Below are 24715 nucleotides of genomic sequence, written 5' to 3'. Positions count from 1 at the left end.
ATTATAGTCTGGGAAAAATCTAGAAGCCCAGAACCTTCTGTTAGGAAAAGGAGGATCTCATACATCCCTGTTTGTAGTCCTCCTAGAAGTAGTGGAAAGGGGCACCTAAGTAGCTCAGTTGATTGAATGTCTGACTCTTGATTTCGGCTCAGGTCATGATCTCAGGGTTGTGAGATCAAGCCCCGGGTCAGGCTCTACACTCAGCAGAGAATCTGCTTGAGACCTTCTCCCTCTCCCTGTGCTCCCCCCACCTCAAATAAATAGGGTTTTTTTTTGTTTGTTTGTTTTGTTTTAAATGAAGTAGTGGAAAGAGTTCCTGTCCTCATGAGGCAGGTCTGAAAACCTCTGTGTGAGGCTGGCCCCTTTAAGGCTCAGAGACTGAAGTAATCTGGTAGCTAAGGAGTCACAATGATAACTTTCTTGGGTAATTCTCCCTGGAAATGTAGTTCTTACTCTCCAGGGCCAGAAGTACTGAGTAGTGCCACCTTCTCAGTTTGGTTAGTGAGAGAAATATATAAACGGGCTTATATATCTCTGGCTTTATTTTCTAAAATCCAGATGTCATTGCCCTAGACCGAAGACCATGTTATTTAATTTGGGCTCTTTCCTATCCTTTGAGGAACACAGAGTTTGGTGAAAAGAGTTCCTCTGAAGTGTGCTGTACATGGTCAGTCCTATTTCTAAAGCCTAAAAGGGAATTGAAGGGAGGAGGTCCTGGCCAACGAACGAGCATCTGTGAAACTCACTGCTAATGTAAAGGCATCTGCTGAAAAAAGTACGTGTAGCCTATGTGGAGGAACACTTTGGGATTTTGTTCAGGTTTTTCATGAATCCAGGAATTCCTGATTCATGGGCAGTCAGCGTCTAAGAATCTAGGACTCACACTGAAAGTGCAGAATGTGGGAGGAGAGAGGTGCTGAATCCCACCATCACAAGAGCCTGTGACTTGGGCACATGCCCTCCTGCATAGACTCCCTCATCTTCCAAGACAGGGAGCCAAACTGATTGGTATCTGTCACTGCAGAGGTAGTGGCTTGGAAATGAACATGCTAGAGGACCTTGAGTCCTTGCAGTTTGAGTATGGGATTCAAGAGGAAGACCACAGCTGGCTGTATTTGCAGGGCCGTTTTCGAGGGCTGATGATCAAGGCCTGTGCCCATGCAACCTTCTTCTGCAAGCTGCTCTGTAATTTGAGGTAAGCTGGGTCTCCAAGGTCAGGCAGATGGAGAAGATCTCACTGTGGAGAATCCAAATGACTTTACCTTTTTATATTGGAGGATAACTTTGGGAGGCGGGGTTGTCTTTCTTTTTTTCTTTTTTTTTTTTCTTTCTTTCTCTCTTTCTTTCTCTCTCTTTTTCTTTTCTTTTCTTTTCTTTCGGATTTTATGTATTTATTCATAAGACACACAGAGAGAGGAGGCAGAGGGAAAAGCAGGCAGAGAGCCCAATGTGAGAGTCGATCCCAGGACTTTGGGGTCACGCCCTGAGCCGAAGGCAGATGTTCAACCACTGAACCACCCAGATGTCCCATGAGCCACCCAGGCATCCGTTTACCTTTTCAACCCACAGTCTATCACTGCTGGTCTGAAGGCACTGGGAAATGAATACCAGAGTCCCTTGGTTTTGGTTACATAACAAAGCATGGCTTGTGATTTCCTTTTGGTGGGTGGATTAAGTGATCAGTACATTCTTCACCCATTCATTCACTCACTGGGACCACCAGCTTGTTTTCCACAGCTATCAATGACTATCCTATGGCTGTTGGCCAGAAATGAGGTTGGTTCTTCCTTTCGGAGCTAAGCTAACAGTGGAATTCTGCTTAATAGGAAAGCCACCTGAAACTTTGGGGGTTCTTTAGGCCAGATGACTCATATGAAACCCAGGGATACTGATTTGCAAAAAGCTCCCAGTCTAGTCCTGATCTCTGATGTTTTGTACGATGTGGCTTCAGACACTTAAAGTGTGAGAGCCAGGTACCTAAGCCCAGACTCCTGTAATGCTGCAAGTTACTCCTGGGACATTGGTAGTGCCCCCTGCCCCCAGACTATTTTTTTCTGAAATTAGATCAACTCCTAGGTGGTGGTACCAGATATGAATTGAGAATGTTACAGATACAGCAGATACACAAAGAGGCAGGCTGCTTAATGAGTTTGCTGATTGGTTGACTAAAGAGGATACGTAAACCTTGGGCAGCCCGGGTGGCGCAGCGGTTTAGCGCCGCCTTTGGCCCAGGGCGTGATCCTGGAGACCCGGGATTGAGTCCCACACTGGGCTCCCTGCATGGAGCCTGCTTCTCCCTCTGCCTGTGTCTCTGCCTCTCTCTCTCTCTCTCTCTCTCTCTTTTTGTGTCTCTCATGAATAAATAAAATCTTAAAAAAAGAAAAAAGAATACATATAAACCTGGTTGCATCCCAGGTGAGCGGTGAGAAACCAAAATATGACATTTCCAGGAGGCATTTTATATTTGGAAGGATCAGGCACAGAGAAAATGCTTTCCTTTCTTTTTTTTAATTTTTATTTATTTATGATAGTCACAGAGAGGGAGAGAGAGAGGCAGAGACACAGGCAGAGGGAGAAGCAGGCTCCATGCACTGGGAGCCCGACGTGGGATTCAATCCCGGGTCTCCAGGATCGCGCCCTGGGCCAAAGGCAGGCGCCAAACCGCTGCACCACCCAGGGATCCCAAATGCTTTCCTTTCAACCTAGAGAGAAGCTTTAAATAGAATGTGGCTTGTGATGTTTATATGGAAACTTCAGAGCTTCAGACCAATTTTTAACAGAAACAGGGAACAAATTTAAGATTGTCGTATAACACAGAAAACAATTCCTTATGTATTCAGAGGTCAGACTTTGTTGACCTTGGGCCAAGGAAACATGTCCAGAACCAACAGTAAGTGAACCTCCAGAAAGAGTGGCCTCAAACTTTTAATCCTCAATTTCTCAGTTTTGCTTTCCCTTATATACCGCTTACTTTTATAAATCATATGTTTGAAAACAGTTACCCGAGATGTATGCAAAGGTAAAATAGCAAACTAGAAAGAGTAGGCATATGGTAGGAAAGGGGGATGCTTATCGTGATAGCAATGAAACTGACAGCTGGGGATCCCTGGGTGGTGCAGTGGTTTGGCGCCTGCCTTCGGCCCAGGGCGCGATCCTGGAGACCCGGGATCGAATCCCACGTCAGGCTCCCGGTGCATGGAGCCTGCTTCTCCCTCTGCCTGTGTCTCTGCCTCTCTCTCTCTCTCTCTCTCTCTGTGGCTATCATAAATAAATAAAAATTAAAAAAAAAACAACTGACAGCTGTCTGGCTGTCATTCTGGCCAGCGGTGTTCCAGAATGATGTATAAACAGTTGATCGTTGATAATGAGAGTCCTGAGTCAAACAGTTAAATATTCAGACCTTGTGTGTAAGAAGGAGGGAAGTGCCTGGTACATGTAACAGCAACAACAAAGTGTGTTTATTTAAAAATGTCTTAAACAAGTTTTGGTACCCTGAAGAAGGAGTATGCTTTGGAAAATTTTCCTCGTGGAAAATTCGCTCAGGAGGAACATTTCACTCCCTAGCAATACTGGATAAGTGGCATGTAAGTGGAATGCCTTGTCTCTGAAGTACTTACCGTGCCACCGGGCTATCACCTGAGGAAGTTAAAGCAGAGCACGTGGGAGGCTGACAAGAAGCGCTACAGAATTCACGTGTCTTTATTTATCTATCTGTATGTTCATTCTCCAGAGAATCATTACATGAGAAGCAAACTTCCAGATGTGTTTTGACTGGATTGCTTGCTGCCATTCCCAATGATGAGTTAAAGGTGGGCATCATTGGCGGTGGCAACCTTGGGAAGCAGCTGGCTCGTGTACTGCTTCAGCTTGTCCCCATCCCTGCTGAGAACCTGAGGATCTCCACTCGGAGGCCAGAGGTCCTGGGTGAGGAGCAGCGCGTGGCAGAGAGGGACTCAAGTGTGCTCTTTAGATGTTGGTGAGGCCATTTTGGAAGGGTCCCTTGAGAGAGGAATCCCTGCATGCAGTATGCTGAGTTCTCTGCTTGCTGGCCCTGAAAAAAGAAGGAGGTTTTTGTGTTTGTGTATGTTTCAAATGTCGACTGATTGATTTGAGAGACAGAGTGCATGCATGGGAGTGGGTGGAGGGGCAGAGGGCGGGGGAGAGAGAGAAGCTCAAGCAGACTCCCTGCTGAGCATGGAGCCCAATGTAGGGCTCAATCTCATGACCCTGAGATCGTGACCTGAGCCAAAATTAAAAGTCAGAGGCTCAATGGACTGAGCCATCCAGGCACCCTGAGTGTGTTTTTTTTTTTTTTTTTAAGATTTTACTTTTAAGTAATCTCTACATTCAAATGTGAGGCTCAAACTCACAACCCCAAGATCAAGAGCTACAAGCTCCATGGACTGAGCCAGGCAGGCACCCATAGAAAACTTGGTTTTTGATGTTCCTTAAAACAACTTTCTCATGCTCCAGTTTCTCTTCAGATCAAACAAATCTTTATCTTTTTACTAAAAAAAAGAAAAAAAGAAAACTTTCTTCTCCATGTAAATGTTTTATATTCATCTCTCCTCCCTGCACCCTTGGTGAGAAGATAGCTTTTCGGGTCTTTTATATAGAGAAGCTTTCCAAAGAGGGTTCATATCTTCTAACTGGACCAATTAGAGTCTGATGGGTATTAACCAGTTGCAAACACTTGACCTTGTGTTTTTAAAAATAACAATTACTGGGGCACCTGGGTGGCTCAGTTGGTTGAGTGTCCAACTCTTGATTTCGGCTCAGGTCATGATCTCATGATTGTGAGATCGAGCCCCACATGGGGCTGTGTGTTCCGTGCAAAGTCTGCTTAAAGCTCTCCCTTTTCCTCTCCCTCTACCCCTCACCCTGCTCATGCTCTCTAAATAAATAAATAATTAAATGAAATCTTTAAAAAATAAAAATTACTAAATTTAAAAAACGTTTTATAATAATTCCACTTACTAGTCTGCGGTACTAGAAATCAGAACAGTGGTTGCTCCTGGGGAGACTGACTGAGGAGGGGCCTGAGCAGACTTTCTAGGGAGATGAAAATGTTTATATTTCTGAGTATTTAACTGCATGAGTATTCCATAGTTCATCTGTTGGTGGACAAACAGGTGGTTCCCTGGCTTTGGCTATTATACAGAAAGCTACGATGAACATTTGTGTGCAAATATTAGTGTGGACAAATGCTTCAGCTTCTCCTAGGTAAGCACCTGGAAGTGGAATGGGTGGGTACCATGGTCAGTTTGTTTTTGTTTTTGTTTTTTTTTAAAGAAAACTTTAAAAAAAGTTTCCTTTTTTTTTTTAGAAACTTCTGATCTAATTTTTCGAATCAACTTCCAAAAAGACGTACACTTTCACCAAAATTGTGGATGAATATCCATTTCATTATACTCTTTTTATTTCAGGGGAACACTTTTTTTTCTTTAACCGTTTTTTTAAAAAGATTGATCTATTTTAGAGAGAGGTAGAGAGCACATGCAGTGTGGGGAGGGGCAGAGGGAGAGGAATAATCTCAAGCAGACTCCCTGCTGAGCACAGGACCTGATCTGGGGGCTTAGTCTCATTACCTTGAGGTCATGACCCAATTGGAGATCAAGAGTTGGATGCTTAACCAGGTGTCCCTTAATCACCATTTAATATGCCTTTTAAATTTCTCTTGTTTTTTTTTTTAATTTTTATTTATTTATGATAGTCACACACAGAGAGAGAGAGAGAGAGGCAGAGACACAGGCAGAGGGAGAAGCAGGTTCCATGCACCGGGAGCCCGACGTGGGACTCGATCCCGGGTCTCCAGGATCGCGCCCTGGGCCAAAGGCAGGCGCTAAACCGCTGCGCCACCCAGGGATCCCAAATTTCTCTTGTTTTAATATATTTTCCCTTGATCACTAGAAGATCTAAATTTTTTCATAACTTTATTATTATTTCATTTTTAAAAAAGATTTTATTTATTTATCTGACAGAGAGACAGCACAAGCAGGCGGAGCAGCAGACTCCCTGCTGAGCAGGGAGCCCAGTGCAGGGCTCAATCCCAGGACCCTGGGATCATGACCTGAGCCAAAAGCAGACACTTAACCAACTGAGCTACCCAGGCACCCCCCTTTCATTTTTTTGAGTTCTTTTTTTCTAGTTTTTCTGTTGGAGTGCTTGAATTTTTCTTACTAATTTGTAAACATGCTTTCCATATTAAACTTTAAAAAAACCTTATCATACAAGTCAAATTTCTCAGATTTCATCAGTAGGACTGGTATATATGTTTCAATAAGATGCATATATTCTGGGTGCCTGAGTAGTTTGGTTGGTTAAACATCTACCTTTGTTTTTTTTTTTTTTTATTTATGATAGTCACAGAGAGAGAGAGAGAGAGGCAGAGACACAGGCAGAGGGAGAAGCAGGCTCCATGCATCGGGAGCCCGACGTGGGATTCGATCCCGGGTCTCCAGGATCGTGCCCTGGGCCAAAGGCAGGCGCCAAACCGCTGTGCCACCCAGGGATCCCTAAACATCTACCTTTGGCTCAGGTCATTACCCCAGGGTTCTGGGATCAACACCCAGGCTCCCTGCTTAGTGGGGAATCTGCTTGTCCCTCTTCCTCTGCCTGCTACTCCCCCTGCTTGTGCTCTCTCTCTCTCTCTCTGTCAGATAAATAAAATATTTTTTAAAAAGTTGCATATATTTTTTGGAAAGAACTATGCTTATTAATAATAAAATTATAGTTTTAGAACATCACTGAAGGGCAGCCCGGGTGGCTCAGCAGTTTAGCGCCGCCTTCGGCCCAGGGTGTAATCCTGGAGTCCCAGGATCGAGTCCCACATCGGACTCCCTGCATGGAGTCTGCTTCTCCCTCTGCCTGTGTCTCTGCCTCTCTCTCTCTCTCTCTCTCTCTCTCTCGTGAATAAATAAATAAAAAATCTTTTTTTAAAAAAAAAAGAATATCACTGCATGTTGTGTAAGGAAGCAAGAATTCAAAATGCTTAGCATCAAATTCTATACACTTTTGAGAATAATCCATGAAAGAATGAACATGCATGTTTTCTAAGCTTCCTCTTTGTCCCATCCATCTCCCAGGTTTTTGAGTGCCTAGATAACATCAGTGTCAAATATATCATGTACTCTTGGTGGTTGAAATAAGAACTCACTTTTCCAATGTCTGTAATATCCTGTTTTCCAAAAACCCTTAAAACACACTACCCTATGTGAGTTTACATTTTTACTTTTGAAATCCATGTCGAATAAATCTAAATGATTAATTGCCAGTGACTGAATGGAAATACATGAGTCATCACATTTCTCTGAACATTTAAAACTATCTTGTTCATGGTAAGTTGCATAGACTTTATGGAAACTGTAAGTATATCTTTCCAGACTCTTCCCAGCCTCTGCCCTATACTCTTCCACTCTCTCAGCCTTTCCTACCAGCTCAAACTACATGATATCTTGAAACTTCAGTTTCCTCGTCCATAATATAGGAATAATAGTAGTCTCTGCCTCAGAAGGTCCTTGTGAGGATTGCCTTAGAAAATATATGCAAAGTACTTTGTACACTACCTGGAATGTGATAAACCTTCAGTAAATAGAGTAGGAAGACTTCTTCCATATTTTTTTTGTTCCAAAAAACAAACACACATACCTGAAAAAGTCTAGCATTTGGTCTCACAGTAAGATAAGGATGAATTATAATCTGAAATGCTGCTGCAAGAGCACTGGTTTCTTTGATAATTGGGTTAGGGCATGGCCCATGTCTTTTAGAAGATTCGAGGATGTATCTTTGATGTATGTGGAAACAGGACTTGAGAAAAAATCCTTGGCATCCTCTTCCCACAGCTGATGTTTAGATCAAACTCCTTTGTCCTGTGATCTTTTTCTTTCTTCTTTTACCCCTCCCAGATGAATTCCAGAAACTGGGAATCCAGTGTTTTTACCACAACCCTTACCTGGTGGACTGGGCCAACGTGCTATTCCTCTGCTGCCTGCCGTCTCAGCTGCCCAATATCTGCCTAGAAATTCAAACCCACCTAGAGAAAGGTTGCATCGTGTACAGCTTCGTGGCTGCTGTCCCGATAGCCAGGTATCCTGTTAGGGTGAGCATAGCGCTGGTAGGACTGCTCTGGCCCCTAATACCTGGCTCCTCCCCCCCACATCCCCCAGCTCCCCACCCCTTGGATTTGGTTGTTCCCGGTAATGAGGTGGAAGCAGCTTCATCAGCAACAGACAGCCAGCCTTGCTGATCGTGTCTTCCCCACTTCTCCATAAACAGCTCTCGTGGGGTGGAACATTCTCTTCAATGTGACAATGTTTAGAACTGCAATGGAGCATTGCTTCCCACCACTCGACGCTGACCAGTATTCCTCTTGTGCATCAAGGGAAAGGGAGACCATAGATCAGCAATGTGAAAAGTGATTGACAGCATGTGTCAAATATTATTTTTGTACCTCTACTGTCCAGTAGAGTGCCTGGCAAGAGACAACATTCACTAAGTGTCAGTTAGGTAGATGCAGAACAAGGCAGCTAAGAAGTAGTGCCCTCAGCCCTGCCTCCACCCACATTCGCCTCTGGGCGGTGCTATCAGGGCAGGAGGTCCACAGGGTGGGATGTGATCCAATCCGGTGGATCCTGTAGTGGTTTATGGGAGTCCTGGCTCTGCACTCCATGTCTTGGGGACTTTCCTTTCAGGTTGAAACTCCTACTGAACCACACCAATATCTTGCGGCCTCAGTATCAGTGTGTTGAAAATGTCAACATCTGGGGGGCTGGTAAGGACATCACAGCTGCTCTCCAAGATCCTGTGATTCTTCAGGCTACTTGCCCCTACAGTGCTGCTGGTAATGGCTTGACATGTTTTTAGCACTTTTTTAAAAAAAGATTTATTTAGTTATCTATTCATGAGAGACACACAGAGAGGCAGAGATACAGGCAGAGAGAGAAGCAGGCTCCCTGCAGGGAGCCTGATGGGGGACTCAATCCCAGTGCCCCAGGATCACAACCTGAGCCAAAGGCAGATGCTCAACCACTGAGCCACCCAGGTATCCCTTTGGAACTCTTTTGAAAGTTCCTTTCCTTTCGGCCTGGAGCTGTTTTATAATCCCAGTGTGTGCGTGTGTGTATGTGTGTGTGTGTGTCTTGGGTATGTGCATGGGGGGGGGGTGTAAGCTGGACATGTTCTCAGCTATTTAGGTTATTTTTGTTTTGCTTTGTCTTTAAAGATTTTATTTGAGAGAGAGAGCACACAAGTGGGGGGAAGGGCAGAGGGAGAAGCAGACTCCCTGCTGAGCAGGAAGCCTGACATGGAACTTGATCTTAGGATCCTGGGATCATGACCTGAGCCAAAGGCAGATGCTCAACCAACTGAGCCACCTAGGCACCCCTCAGCTATTTAGCGTTTGAATGAGAACAGTTTTGGTGGCAAAAAGCAGATGTCTTACAGAGAAAGCAGAAAAATCTGAGAGTATTTGGACCGGTTAAGACTGAACTGGAAACAGCCAGAGGTAAGAGCCGATTTAAACGGTAGGATGTGGGATCCCTGGGTGGCTCAGTGGTTAGGTGCCTGCCTTCAGCCCAGGGTGTGATCCTGGGGACCCAGAATCGAGTCCCACATCGGGCTCCCTGTGTGGAGCCTGCTTCTCCCTCTGCCTGTGTCTCTGCCTCTCTCTCTCTCTCATGAATAAATAGACAAAAATCTTAAAAAAAAAAAAAAAAAAGTAGGATGTGATGTCTGGCACCAAATGGCTTTTCCCTGCTCTAATCTTGCATTTTTCCGTGGTCTCTTCTCCTTGCTAGAATGATCATTCTAGAGACTTCTAAAGATGCTTTTGCCATTAGCAATGTCAATGTACTAATGTACAATGTACTAATGTAATACAGTAGTTATACGTGTCCTCCTGTGGTAGGGTTAACACACGATTTATTATAATGGGCACGATTAGAGCTCTTGGCTTACAAAGAGGAGTGTTTGCTTATCTTCAAGTTCATATGACCAGCCTGTCTTGGAAAAAAGTCACTTAGCTGTTCACTGTCTAGGGTTTGTCTTATGTTCTAGGCAAACCTTTTGGTGGTGCTAACTGGTATTTCCCTTCCCATTAACATGTAGGGGGAATAATCCTCAATATCAAGTGGTTGGAGGGAGTGTTTCATGCAGCACTAAACATTTGCACCGCAAAGGACATGCCCCACTTACAAGTGCTGCAGCTTCTGAATGAACTCTTCCTCTCTGTGCACTTTGAAGACTGTGAGAAAGATGAAGCATCTTGCCCCAAATTTCAATTACAAGATTTTGTTGACCAGGTCTATACCAAGAACCTGCCTCAGCGAAGGTAAGGCATCAGATGGCTGGCTATTCTAACTTCTACCACACTTGTCTTAGCAGGTGCTTTTTCCCTCCTTTTTTTCCTTTCATATTACCTTTAAAATTTCATAAAAATACTACATTCTTGTCAAAAATGCAACTAGTAGAAAAGTAAAAGCCCTCTTTTGCCCCCCAAACACCATTTCATAGACTTTACCTCCAATGGATTTTATGTTTTGTCTCTTAATCTACACGTTTACAAACATATATTTATATTGTGATGGTATTTGACCACGTATGCATATCCATATCTGTACATTTTAGAAACATGGGGACTATGTATACTGATTTTTCACTTGCTGTATTGTGGACACCATTCTATGTCGGTACAATCATAACTGTTTCATTTATGAACAACTGCATAGGTATCCATTAGATACATTATTTTATCAAATTTATCTAATTTCTCCTTTTTTTAAAAAGATTTTATTTATTTATTTGTGAGAGACAAAGAGAGAGAGGCAGAGACACAGGCAGAGGGAGAAGCAGGCTCCACACAGGGGAACCCGATGCGGGGCTTGATTCCAGGACCCCAGGATGATGTCCTGAGCCAAAGGCAGACACTCAACCACTGAGTCACCCAGGCATCCCTTTCTTATTTCTTCTTGATGGCAATGTGGTTTTCCCATGCCCTAAATTCTGAATAAGAGGCTGCAACTGAGCATTCTCATACTTTGCAAACTTGTACCAATATTTCTGTTGGCTGAATATCTAGAAGAATATTTCTGGGTCAAAGTTTATATATATCTTCTGTTTGGTAGGTATTCCCAAATTACTTATCAAAAACATGGTGCTTATTTACATTTCCACCATTGCGCCATTTCTCTATAGCTTGATTACTATAAGATCTTTTTTTTTTTTTTTTAAAGATTTTATTTATTTATTCATGATAGTCACAGAGAGAGAGAGAGGCAGAGACACAGGTAGAGGGAGAAGCAGGCTCCATGCAGGGAGCCCCACATGGGACTCGATCCCCGGTCTCCAGGATCAGGCCCTGGGCTGAAGGCGGTGCTAAGCCGCTGAGCCACCCGGGGTGCCCAGGATCAATCTTTTTAATCTTTAATAAGCTAAAAGGGAAAAATTATTGCTTTTGTTACCAGTAACTTCCATGCCACTAAATTCACTGGACACTTAATTTAATTTAATTTAATTTAATTTAATTTAATTTAAAGATTTTATTTATTTTGAGAGAGAGAGAGAGCACAGAGCAGGGGGTGGAGGGTGGGTGGGGGCAAATCCCAACCAGGTTCCATGCCCAACATAAGGTTCAATCCCACAACCCCAAAACTATGATTCAAGCTGAAAACAAGAGTCAGATAACCAACCAACTGAACTGCCCAGAGTCCCCTATTTTGAATATTTTCAGTGATTTTTAAAAAGTCTCTAAATATTTCTTTTTTATGTAGCATCTATTGTCATTTCACTATGCAATACTATCTCTTATCCCTTTGAGGATGTAAATGAGAGAATTTTTTTTTTCTTGTGTGAGGAACCTGTTTCCTTCAGGCTATTTTCTGATCATTTGTTTTGGTCTCTATCCTTTATTTGACTTTTAGACAAGTATATGGAGAACTTTGACTGCTCATATTTAAGATCCTGGTACTAGAAAGTTGCTTGGAAACTCTGCAGTCAAATGCTGTACCCCTGAGCTATACCCTCTTTTGGAAACTGTGTTTGCTACTGTGGCCTTTACTACAGAGTGATTTGATCAGCTGTTTCCTTGGGAAACCTTGAATTTTGGTATCTCTAAATTTGGGGCCTAACTTGGGGAAGAAACCTGTATATGTATGTAAGAAGAAGGGTGGTCTTATCACTAGATTTTTTTTTACTTTATTTCCCCTTTTTTCGGCAAATCCTTTTTTTGTCCCCCTGTTCAGAGATGCTCTCACTGACCCTTCCAGAGAATAAATCTTCTGTTGGGGAGGACTGTACACCATTGGATAGGATGCTGTGAAGGTTTCTCTCCTTTTTTAAAAATTTCAACCCATCGTCCTACTTTTAGCCCCATTTCGTTTCTACTTCTTGATGTACTTCCTGAGTCTTTTGTGGGTTCTATGATGTAAATGGATAGTGTCTTGGTTTTTCCTGTTGCTGACTTCAGATTCAGCTCAGTGTGATCATTTGTCCATATTTTTTCCAGCTTTCAACTTGTTTTTCTTGTGTTCTCATTTTATTCTTCACCTATTTTCCTTTTGGATTGTTTGCTCTTATTTATTGTTTTATGAAAGATTTTTAGTAGGAATATGTTATGTATATTAGAAACAGTTTTCATTTTTCTTTTTGTTTTTTGTTTTCTTTTGTTTTGTTTTATTGTTTTTTGTTTTTTCTTTCTTTTTCTTTTTGGTAACATTTGCTGTTCAGGGATTCCAATTTTTGTAGTCAAAATTATCAAATCTTTTCTTTATGACTTTAGAGTTTCAAGTCATAGTTATTAAGAACTTCTTCATCCTAAAATATTCTATATTTTCTTCTCGTATTTTATTTCTTTAAATATTTAAATCTTTAATCAGTTTGGGATTTTATCTTCTACTCATTTTGGAAAGCCAATTGTCCTAACATTATTTATAGAGTAGCCATTCTTCTTTCTATCAATGTGAAATATGATTTTTATCATTTGCTAAACTATAAGATATTTGTGGATATATTTTTGGACGGTATTCTGAACTGTAGACCTATTTTTCTATTCCCATGCTATGATTAATTGCTATAATGTGTATCCATATTTTGGTATCTGGTAGACCAAGTCCTCTTCATATTATTTTCCAGAATCTTAATCCTTTCTGCACTTTTTTGAAAGATTTTATTTGTTTAATAATGACAGAGAGAGAGAGAGAGAGAGAGGCAGGGACACAGGCAGAGGGAGAAGCAGGCTCCGTGCAGGGAGCCCAGTGTGGGACTCGATCCTGGGTCTCCAGGATCACATCCCGGGCTGAAGGTAGTGCTAAACGGCTGGGCCATCGGAGCTGCCCCCCTTATTACACTTTTGTTCTTACACTTTTATTCTTCATGTGAATTTTAAAAAAGATTTTATTTATTGATTTGAGAGAGAGAGAGACAGAGCACCAGCAGCGGAAGGGGCAGAGGGAGAGGCAGAGGGACAAGCAGACTCCCCACTGAGCATGGAGCCTGACTCTGGGGCTCGACCCCAGGACTCTGAGATCAAATGACCTGAGTTGAAGGCTGATGCTTTTTTTTTTTTTTTTTTTTTTTTTTTTTAATTTATTTATGATAGGCACACAGTGAGAGAGAGAGAGGCAGAGACACAGGCAGAGGGAGAAGCAGGCTCCATGCATCGGGAGCCCGACGTGGGATTCGATCCCGGGTCTCCAGGATCGCGCCCTGGGCCAAAGGCAGGCGCCAAACCGCTGCGCCACCCAGGGATCCCTGAAGGCTGATGCTTAACTGACTGAGTCACCCAAGGGTCCTTTTCATGTGAATTTTTAAAAAATGACCTTAAAAATTAGAAAGTAACGTATTTGTAGTAAATAAGATATCAACTAAAATGTACCAAACAAAGTGAAAGCACCTCCCTAAAATCCCATTCTCCAGAGGTAACTGCTAGTAATATTTGCTGTGACATATGAACTTGAAAACAGGCTGTTTTGTTTTTTAAATGTTAAATCACTGAGGAGTAGGATGTTTGTTCTTGGCTTCTGGCATTGTCTATCAAATTGAAAATGAAGGAGTGATAGAATATCATTTTGTAATCTCTAATGAAATAATCTAGGCAACATTAGGTGAAAAGTTGATAGGGGAACTCTATAATCAATAGATCAGATGAAATCCATTAATCAGACTTAACACTGCAGAGGGAGAGACATTATGTTTCTGAATAAAAATAGACATAGGGACCCCTGGGTGGTGCAGCGGTTTGGCGCCTGCCTTTGGCCCAGGGCGCGATCCTGGAGACCTGGGATCGAATCCCACGTTGGGCTCCCGGTGCATGGAGCCTGCTTCTCCCTCTGCCTGTGTCTCTGCCTCTCTCTCTCTCTGTGTGACTATCATAAATAAATAAAAATTAAAAAAAAAAAGACTTACTTATTGGGCTGCATGGGTGGCTTAGTCAGTTAAGCATCTACCTTCAGCTCAGGTTATGATCTCAGGGTCCTGGGATCGAAGCCCTACACTGGGCTCCTTGCTCAGCAGGAAGTCTTTTTCTCCCTCTGCCCCACCACTGCTCATGCTCCCTCTCTCCCTAATTCACTTTTCTGTCTCAGACAAATAAATAAAACCTTTTTTTTTTTAAAGAAAGATTTCTTTATTTGAGAGAGACAGAGCATGAGCATGAGCATGAACAGGAAGGGCAGAGGGAGAGGGAAAAAGAATCTCAAGCACACTCCACTTGAGCCTGTAGCTGGTTGCAGGGCTCAGTCTCACAACCCTGACGCCATGATCTAAGCCAAAACCAAGAGTTGGCTATTTAACAAACTGTGCCACCCAGGCACCCCCATATGCAACTCTTATACGTGTTTTGTTAGATTTACATCTAAGTATTACTTTTGTGTGTATGTGAATGGAATTGCATTTTTAATTTTGATGCCCAAGAGTTCATTACATATATATATATAAATAATATATATATATTATATATATAATAGGTTTTTGTATTGTTTGTTTCCCGTGACTTTGCTGAACTCATTTATTAGTTCTGGGACTTTTTAAAAATAGATTCTTTGGAATTTTCTACATAAACAATCATGTTACCTGTAAGTAGGGACAGATTCATTTTGTCTTTTCAGTCTGTATGCTTTTTTTTTCCTTTTCTTACCTTATTGCATTGTCTACAACTTCTAGTACTATGTTAAATAAGAAGGGTGAGTATAGGTATCCTTGCCTTTACTCTGATCTTTTAATGCTGTAACAATCCTATATCTTAATACTTTTTAACTTAAATTCTGCTCTAAAGTAATACTTAATGTTGCTCTGTTTTATTTGCATATTATCTTCTACTTTTGTTATACAATTGAAGAGGTTATCTTTATTTTTCTTTTTTATATTTTATTTATTTATTTGAGAGAGAGAGAGAGAGAGAACATGAGCAAGAGGCAGGGGAAAGGGCAGAGGGAAAGGAAGAAGCCACCAGGCACCCCTGAAGAGGATATCTTAAAATAAATGAGATCCTTTCTATTTTTTAAAGATTTATTTATTTAAAAAAATATTTATTTACTTACTTTAGTGAGGAAGTAGGGTGGTAAGGGGCAGAGGGAAAGGGAGAGAGATTCTCAAGCAGACTCTGCACTGAGCATGGAGATTCTCAAGCAGACTCTGCACTGAGCATGGAGCCCAATGCAGGGCTTGATCTCATGACCCTGAGATCACAACCTGAGTGGAAACCAAGAGTCAGATGCTTAACTGACCATACCACCCAGATCTTTACCGTTCTTTTAAATTTTTAAAAAGGTTTTATTTATTTATTTGGGTGAGAGAGAGAGAACAAGAGACAAAGAAGATGATTCCCTGCTGAGCAGGAAGCCCAAGGACCGAGGGAGCATGATCTGAGCTGAAGGCAGATGCTTAACCAAGTGAGCCACTGGGTGCCCCTGATCTTTTCTATTCCTAATGTCCATTATCTTATGGATTCTATTTCTTTTTTCTCTTTCTTTTTTTTTTTAAGAGAGAATGAGCATATGCATGTGTATACACACAGACACACAGACACGCACACCCACATATGAGGGGGGGAAGGGGCAGAGAGAGAAGGAGAGAGAGAATCTTAAGCAGGTTCCACACCCAGCACGAAGCCAATGCAGGTTTCAATCTCATGACCCTGAGATCATGATCTGAGTTGAAATCAAGAGTCTAATGCTTAACCCACTGAGCCACCCAGGCACCCCTTATATATTCTATTTCTAAATTCAAAGGAAATATACTGAAAAGGATGTCAATGTCATTATTATAATCATTCTTTAATTATGAATTCCATCCCAAATGTACTTAGAAAATGTACATATGGGCAGCCCTGGTGGCCCAGCGGTTTGGCGCCGCCTTCTGCCGGAGTGTGATCCTGGAGACCTGGGATCGAGTCCCACCTCAGGCTCCCTGCATGGAGCCTGCTTCTCTCACTCTGCCTGTATCTCTGCCTCTCTGTCTGTCATGAATAAATAAATAAAATATTTTTTAAAAATGTACATATGTACAAAATGCATAAGTACAATTAAATCTACATAGTGAATAGTTGTAGCTGAATGTTTACGAATTTTAATTAATTTGATAATAGAAAATAAAGAACCGTGTTTCCAATTGTCAGAAAACTTTCTTTAAATGTTTAACAGCCAAATCAGATGTGTTAAACAGATATAAAAAAGTAACAGTATTTTTTTTTTTGTTTTCACTCCAGGCCTTTCCCCTGGTTTGATTTGACTGCTGTGCAACTCAAGGAAACTCCCTTTACTCAGCATTTCTCAACCAGTACTGCTTTCCGGGACCACCTTACCTATCTATACTGTGATTTGTTTGGTATCTCCTTTACCAAAGAGCAGCAGCCTGGGGTTTCCACAAGCTCTTCCTCAAAATAAGAGAAGAGACCTCAGAAACTTGGATTTTTTTTTTTCCCCTCCACAATGCTTGTAGCCAGATTATCACAGTTGACTTTGGGAATCATGTAACTGCACTGGGTTTGCCACATGTTTGGGCATTAAGGAATTAGAAAACCATACTAATGGTTCTTTGAAATATAAAATAAAGCAAGAGGTCTTATCCATCAGTATATTTGGGTATGTCTGGCTTTTGGAAGCAACCAAATTAAACTATATAACCTGACACACTTAAGCTGCTTCCCCAGGAAAGCCATGTTAATATAAATGATCTTTCTTCTAAAAGCTAAATTCGAGAAGTTATGTTATTATTCGACAGTACATACTGCAGCTTGTTTTCCTGTAGCAATGTGTAACTGAAAAATGATACAGCTCGATTTTCCTAACATTTTGGATAAAAAAAAAAAAGTGGGGTCAACAATCTTAAGTGAATTATGGCTCGTTTCATGCTTATTTCAGTTATACATGATTATTCTGGAACTATCTTATTTAAAGCTGTTCCCATTTAAAATTTTTTATTTAAAAGTTTTTTATTCAAATTCAATTAACATATAATGTATTATTGGTTTCAGAGGTAGAGGTCAGTGATTCATCAGTCTTATATAACACCCAGTGCTCTTTAGATCAAGTGCTCTCCTTAATGCCCATCACCCAGTTAACCCATCCCCTCACCCCCTTCCCCTCCAGTGACCCTCAGTTTGTTTCTTATGATTAAGAGTCTCATAATTTGTTTTCCTCTCTGATTTCATCTTGTTTTATTTTTCCTCTCTTCCTCTACGATCTTTTGTGTTATTTCTTCAATTCCACATATGAGTAAGGTCATATGATAATTGTCTTTCCCTGATTGACTTACTTCACTTAGCATAATACCCTCTAGTTCCATCCATGTTGTAGCAAATGGCAAGATTTCATTTTTTTCTGATGGCTGAGTAGTATTCCATTGTATATATATACACCACATCTTCTTTACCATTCATCTGTCAATGGATATCTGAGCGCTTTCCATGGTTTAGCTATTGTGGACATTGCTCTATAAACATTGGAGTAGAGTTGTCACTTCGGATCAGTACATTTGTATCTTTGGGGTGAATATCTAGTAATGCAATTGCTGGGTCGTAGGGTAGCTCTATTTTCAAATTTTTGAGGAACCTCCATAGTGTTTTCCAGAGTGGCTGCACCAGCTTGCATTCCCACCAACAGTATAAGGGGGTTCCCCTTTCTCTGCATTCTCACCCACATTTTCATTTCATGACTCGTTATTTTCAGCCATTTGGACTAGTGTGAGCTGGTATCTCATGGTGTTTTTGATTTGTATTTCCCTGATGCCAAGTGATATTGAGCATTTTTTTCACGTGTCTGTCGGCCATTGTATGGCTTCTTTGGAGAAATGTCTTCTGCCCATTTCTTGATTGAATTATTTGTTCTTTGGGTGTTGAGTTTGATAAGTTCTTTATAGATCTTGGATACTAGCCCTTTATCTGATATGTCATTTGCAAATACCTTTTCCCATTCTGTCATTTATCTTTTGGTTTTGTTGACTATTTCCTTGGCTGTGCAAAAGCTTTCTATCTTGATTAAGTCCCAATAGTTCATTTTTACCTTTGTTTCCCTCGCCTTTGGAGATGTGTCTAGTGAGATGTTGCTGCAGCCAAGGTTGTAGGAGTTGCTGCTTGTGTTCTCCCCTAGGATTTTGATGGATTCATGTCTCACATATAGATCTTTCATCCATTTTTAGTCTATTTTTGTGTGTGGTGTAAGAAGTGGTCCATTTCATTCTTCTGCATGTGGCTGTCCCAACACCGTTTATTGAAGAGACTGTCTTTTTTCCATTGCATATTCTTTCCTGCATTGTTAAAGATTAGTTGACCATGGAATTGAGGCCCACTTCTGGGTTCCCTATTCTGTTCCATTGATCTATGTGTCTATTTTTGTGCCAGTACTGTACTGTCTCTGATTATCGCTTATGCAATAGAACTTGAAGTCCAGAATTGTGATGCCACCAGCTTTGGTTTTCTTTTTCAACATTCTTTTGGCTACTCAGGGTCTTTTCTGGTTCCATACAAATTTTAGGATTATTTATTCCAGTTCTGTGAAAAAAGCTGATGGTATTTTGATAGGGATTGCATTGAATGTATAGATTGTTCTAGGTAGCATAGATATTTTGACAATAATTGTTACTCCAATCCATGAGCATGGAATGTTTTCCCATTTCTTTGTGTCTTCCTCAATTTTTTTCATGAGTGTTCTATGGTTTTCTGAGTTTAGATCCCTTTGCTCTTTGTTAGGTTTATTCCTAGGTATCTTATGGTTTTTGGTACAATTGTAAATGGAATTGACTCCTCAATTTCTCTTTCTTCTCTCTTATTGTTTGTATATAGAAATGCAACTGATTTCTGTGCATTGATTTTATATCTTACCACTTGGCTGAATTGCATGCTGTATGAGTTCTAGCAATTTTGGGGTGGAATCTTTTGGGTTTTCCACATGGAGTATCATGTCATCTGTGAAGAGTGAGAGTTTGATTTCTTCTTTGCCAATTCAGATGCCTTTTATCTCTTTTTGTCATCTGATTGCTGAAGCTAGGACTTTCTAGTACCATGTTGAACAACAGTGGTGATATTAGACATCCCTGCCATGTTCCTGACCTCAAGGGAAAAGCTCTCAGTTTTTCCCCATTGCAAATGATATTTGCTGTGGGTTTTTTGTATATGGCTTTTATGATATTGAGGTATGTTCCCTCTATCCTTAACACTGTGAAGAGTTTTAATCAAGAAAGGATGCTGTAATTTGTCAAATGCTTTTTCTGCATCTATTGAGGATCATATGGTTCTTGTCCTTTCTTTTACTAATGTAGTGTATCACATTGATTTATTTGCAGATATTAAACCACCCTTGCAACCCAAGAAAAAAATCCCACTTGGTCATGGTGAATAGTCCTTCTAATGTACTGTTGGGTCCTATTGGCTAGTATCTTAGAATTTTTGCATCTGTATTCATCACTGATATTGATAATTCTCCTTTTTTGGTCAGGTCTTTGTCTGGTTTTGGGATCAAGGTAATCCTGGCCTCCTAGAAAGAGTTTGCACATTTTCCTTCCATTTCTATTTTTTGAAGCAATTTCAGAAGAATAGATAGTAATTCTTCTTTAAATGTTTGGTAGAATACCCCTGGGAAGCCATCTGGCCCTGGACTCCTGTTTGTTGGGAGATTTTTGATTATTGCTTCAATTTCCTTTCTGGTTATGGGTCTGTTCAGGTTTTCTATTTATTTCTTCCTGTTTTGGTAATTTATGCATCTCTAAGAATTTATTCCAGTGCCAAATTTGGCATACAGTTGTTCATAATATGTTCTTATAATTTTTTGTAAAACTTCAGTGTTGGTTGTGATTGTTCCTCTTTTGTTCATGATTTTATTTGGGCCCTTTCTCTTTCCTTTTTGATAAGTCTGACCAAGGGTTTGTTATTCTTATTAATTCTTTCAAAGAACCAGCTCCTAGTTTCATTGATCTATTCTACTGTTCTTTTGGTTTCTATTTCATTGATTTCTGCTCTAATCTTTATTAATTCTCTTCTTTTGCTGGGTTTAGGCTTTATTTTACTGTTCTTTCTCCAGCTCCTTTAGGTGTAAGATTATTTTTGTATATTTGAGACCTTTCTTGTTTCTTTTTTTTTTTTTAATAATTTTTATTTATTTATGATAGTCACAGAGAGAGAGAGAGACAGGCAGAGACATAGGCAGAGGGAGAAGCAGGCTCCATGCACCGGTAGCCTGATGTGGGATTCGATCCCGGGTCTCCAGGATCGCGGCCTGGGCCAAAGGCAGGCGCCAAACTGCTGCGCCACCCAGGGATCCCCCTTTCTTGTTTCTTGAGAAAGGTTTGTATTGCTATATACTTCCCTCTTAGGACCACTTTTGCTGCATCCCAAGGGTTTTAAACAGTTGTGTTTTCATTTTCATTTGTTTCCATGAATTTTTAAAATTCTTCTTTTTTAAAAATATATATTTTTTGAAATTTATTTGACAGAGAGAGAGCACAAGCAGGGGGAGTGGCAGGTAGAGGGAGAAGGAGAAGCAGATACCCCACTGAGCAGGGAGCCCAATGTGGGGCTTGATCCTGGGATCATGACCTGAGCTGAAGGCAGACACTTAACTGACTGAGCCACTCCTGGACTGAGCTGAAGGCAGACACTTAACTGACTGAGCCCCTAAAATTTCCTTTAATTTCCTGGCTGACCCATTCATTCTTTAGTAGGATGCTCTTTAGCCTCCACATTTGAGTTCTTTCCAAATGTCCTCTTGTGATTGAGTTCCACTTTCAAAGCACTATGGTCTAAAAATGTGCAGGGAGGGCAGCCTCGGTGGCGCAGCTGTTTAGCGCCGCCTGCAGCCGGGGTGTGATCCTGGAGACCCGGGATCGAGTCCCACGTCGGGCTCCCTGCATGGAGCCTGCTTCTCCCTCTGCCTGTGTCTCTGCCTCTCTCTCGCTCTCTCTGAATGAATGAATGAATGAATAAATAAATAAATAAATAAATAAATAAATCTTTAAAAAAATGTGCAGGGAATGATCCCAATCTCTTGATACCAAATTGAGACCTGATATGTGACCCAATATGTGATCTATTCTGGAGAATGTTCTACGTGCACTCGAGAAGAATGTGTATTCTGTTGCTTTAGGTTGGAATTCTCTGAATATATTTGTGAAGTCCATCTGGTCCAGTGTGTCCTTTAAAACCTTTGTTTTCCCTGCTGATCTTCTGCTTAGATGTGATCTGCCCATTGCAGTGAGTGAGGTGTTAAAGTCACCTACTATTATTGTATTATCATTGATGTGTTTCTTTCATTTTTTAATTGATTTATATAATTGGGTATTCCCGTGTTAGGGGCATAAATATTCACAATTGTTAGATTTTCATGTTCGATAGACCCTTCAATTATGATATAGTGTCCTCCCTCATTACAGTCTTTGGTTTAAAATCTAATTTATCTGATATAAGGATTGCTACCCCAGTTTTCTTTTGATGTCCATTAGCATGATAAATGGTTTTCCACCCCCTCACTTTAAATCTGGAGGTGTCTTTGGATCTAAAACAAATCTCTTGGACACAGTGTATCAATGGGACTTGCTTTTTATCCAATCTGATACCCCATGTTTTTTGATTGGGGCATTTAGCCCATTTACATTCTAAGTAACTATTGAAAAATATGGATTTATTGCCATTGTATTGCTTGTAAAGTCACTGTTTCTGTATATTGTCTGTATTCCTTTCTGGTTTGTTACTTTTGTGCTCTCTCTTTGCTTAAAGGATCCCTTTTAATATTCCATACAGGACTGGTTTAGTGATCACAAATTCTTTGAGTTTCTATTTGTCCCGGAAGATTTTTCTCTCTCCTATTTTGAATGACATCCTAGTTGGATAAAGTATTCTTGGGTGCATATTCTTCTCATTTAGCACCCTGAATATATCATCCCAGTCCTTTCTAGCCAGCCAGGTCTCTGTGGATAGGTCTGCTGCGGGTCTAATGTTTCCACCCTTATAGATTATGGACTGCTGGTGCTGAGCTGCTTTCAGGATTTTCTTTGTCTCTGAGATTTGCAAGTTTCACTATTATATTTTGGGTGTTGACCCATTTTTATTGATTTTGAGAGGGGTCCTCTGTTCCTTCTGGACTAGAATGCCCGTTTCCTTCCCCAGATTAGGGAAATTCTCCACTATATTTTGCTCCAATATACCTTCTCTCCCCTCCCTTCCTCTTCTAGGATCCCAATTGTTCTAATATTGTTTTGCTTCATGGTGTCACTTAACTCTTGACTTTTCCTCTCATGATTCAGTAGTTGTTTATCTTTTTCTTAGCTTCTTTATTCTCCAACATCTGTCTTCTAAATCACTAATTCTCTCTTCTGCCTCATTTATCCTAACGTCTAGAGCCTCCATTTTTTATTGCATGTCATTAATAGCCTTTTTTATTTTGACTTGATTAGATTTTAGTTCTTTTATTTCTCCAGAAAAGGATTCTCTAGTAGCTTCTATTCTTTTTTCAAGCCCAGTTTGTATCTTTATAATCATTATTATGAACTCTAGTTCTTTTTTTTTTTTTTTAAGATTTTATTTATTCATAGAAACACAGAGAGAGAATGAGAGGCCGAGACACAGGCAGAGGGAGAAGCAGGCTCCATGCAGAGAGCCCAACGCGGGACTAGATCCAGGGTCTCCAGTATCACGCCCTGCGCTGCAGGCGGCGCTAAACCGCTGCGCCACCCGGGCTGCCCTGAACTCTAGTTCTGACATCTTACTTATATCCACACTGCTTAGGTCCCTGGCAGTCAGTACTGCCTTCTGTTCTCTTTTTTGAAGTGAGTTTTTCCATCTTGTCATTCTGTCCAGCGAAGAATAGATGAATGAGAGAACAAAATGTCAACAACCACCCCAGAGAAATATACACTAAACAAATCAGAAGAGACCTGAAACTGAAAAAAAGAAAATTAAAGAAAAAAAGAGAATATAATCAGAGAGGTGAACAGAACAGAGCAATACAGTGAATCTTGTGTGTATTTTGGTCTGTTTGTTAGAAAACTAGATCCCAAAATTGTAAAGAAAGAAAAACTTTTATACGTACAAAAATAAAATTAAATACAATGAAAGGATAGGATGTAACTGTAAAAATGAAAATTAAAAATTTTAAAAAGAATTGACAAAATAAGAAATTGGTTGAAAAAGGAAATAGAAAACGATTAAAACTTGACTAAAGAATCATGGGGAAAAGCATGAATCTATATACTATTTTCCCGCAGCGCTGGAGTTCTGCAGTTCTCAATGTTCAGTAGACTTCATCTTGGCTGCCTGTTCTTGCTGATCTTCTGGGAGAGGGGACCGTTGTCCTGATTCTCAGGCATCCTTGCCCCCGGGGAGAATTGCATGACCCTTGCCAGGGTCCAGGCTAAGTAATCTGCTCCAGATTGCTCTAGGTGGCTTTTGCCCCTGGAGGCTTCCCTTGAAGCTTTAGAGGATGACAGTGGAAATGGTGGCCTCCCAATCTCCAGCCCCGGAGCGCAAAGCTGGGCGCCCCACTCCTCAGTGTGCCCTCCAGGAAAAGCGGTCCATCCCTCCTGTCTCCCTGGTCCCCATCTGCACTCCGAGCTCACCCAGCCTGTGACTGAGCATTTCTATCTCGGGCACGCATCCCTGTTTCAGGTCCCCAAATCCTGCAGACTCCTGCGTTGCGCACCCGTGCCGCTCCTCCCGGGGGAGGGTGGGGGTCTCATTGCCGTGCCGCTGCTTGGGGCGGGGGGTCCCTGCCTGACTGCAGCTGCGCAGACTGTGCTGTTCCGGGCCTGTGGCCACCCCGACTTGAGAGCCCCCTCCTGGGCTCACTGATGGCAGCTCGCTTCCTCCCTCTGATGCCTGGGAGCTCTGCCGGTCTTCCTGTGACCCTGGGGATCCTGAGACCGCGGGCGTACCACCTAGGGTTCCACCCCTGCTTTGCCCCCTGAGCACCTTTCGTGGGGTGGGGATGTCCCTCACCCGAGCACACTGCTAAAAGTTCTAATTTTGCGCTCCGCTGCTCTATCACTTTCCGGTAGCGGGCGGAGGGAGGCGCTCCCCCCTGCAGTTTACCTTCCCATATATTAACCTTGGATTCACTTCTCCGCACCTCCTACCTTGCAGAGAGTGGTCGCTTTTCTTTCTTTCTTTCTTTCTTTCTTTCTTTCTTTCTTTCTTTCTTTCTTTCTTTCTTTCTTTCTTTCTTTCTTTTTCTTTCTTTCTTTCTTTCTTTCTTCTTTCTTTCTTTCTTTCTTTCTTTCTTTCTTTCTTCTTTCTTTCTTT

The 24715-nt window shown here is 41.3% G+C and overlaps 3 protein-coding genes across 5 annotated transcripts in view; 2 read left to right on the top strand and 1 right to left on the bottom strand.

Annotated features, from left to right (window-relative positions):
* Window positions 1-8038, top strand: part of VIPAS39 (VPS33B interacting protein, apical-basolateral polarity regulator, spe-39 homolog) — a 36902-nt gene extending 28864 nt beyond the window's left edge. The window contains exon 21 of one of the 2 annotated variants that reach the window (XR_012036974.1): window positions 7905-8038. The gene's annotated coding sequence lies outside the window, so the exon portion shown is untranslated. Of the gene's footprint in view, window positions 1-3730; window positions 3806-7904 lie in introns of those variants that run through there. The other variant, XR_012036975.1, reaches the window with a different exon arrangement.
* The window catches only part of SAMD15 (sterile alpha motif domain containing 15), a 43865-nt gene that overhangs the window by 5700 nt on the left and 13450 nt on the right, over window positions 1-24715 (bottom strand). Inside the window, exon 4 of one of the 2 annotated variants that reach the window (XR_012036973.1) lies at window positions 22619-23358. The exons of the other annotated variant lie outside the window; for it this stretch is intronic. The gene's annotated coding sequence lies outside the window, so the exon portion shown is untranslated. Of the gene's footprint in view, window positions 1-22618; window positions 23359-24715 lie in introns of those variants that run through there. 2 annotated transcript variants of the gene reach the window in all.
* Window positions 420-23969, top strand: NOXRED1 (NADP dependent oxidoreductase domain containing 1). Its single transcript, XM_072839480.1, has 6 exons — window positions 420-1195; window positions 3731-3924; window positions 7905-8085; window positions 8691-8839; window positions 10105-10327; window positions 16697-23969. Exons 1-6 carry the CDS (start codon window positions 1041-1043, stop codon window positions 16872-16874), a joined length of 1080 nt encoding a protein of 359 aa, XP_072695581.1. The 5' UTR covers window positions 420-1040; the 3' UTR covers window positions 16875-23969.

Source organism: Canis lupus, chromosome 9 (assembly GCF_048164855.1).
Source record: "Canis lupus baileyi chromosome 9, mCanLup2.hap1, whole genome shotgun sequence".
NCBI lineage: Eukaryota > Metazoa > Chordata > Mammalia > Carnivora > Canidae > Canis > Canis lupus.
Note: the sequence above shows the minus strand (reverse complement) of the source record. Positions and strands in the feature narration are given on the sequence as shown.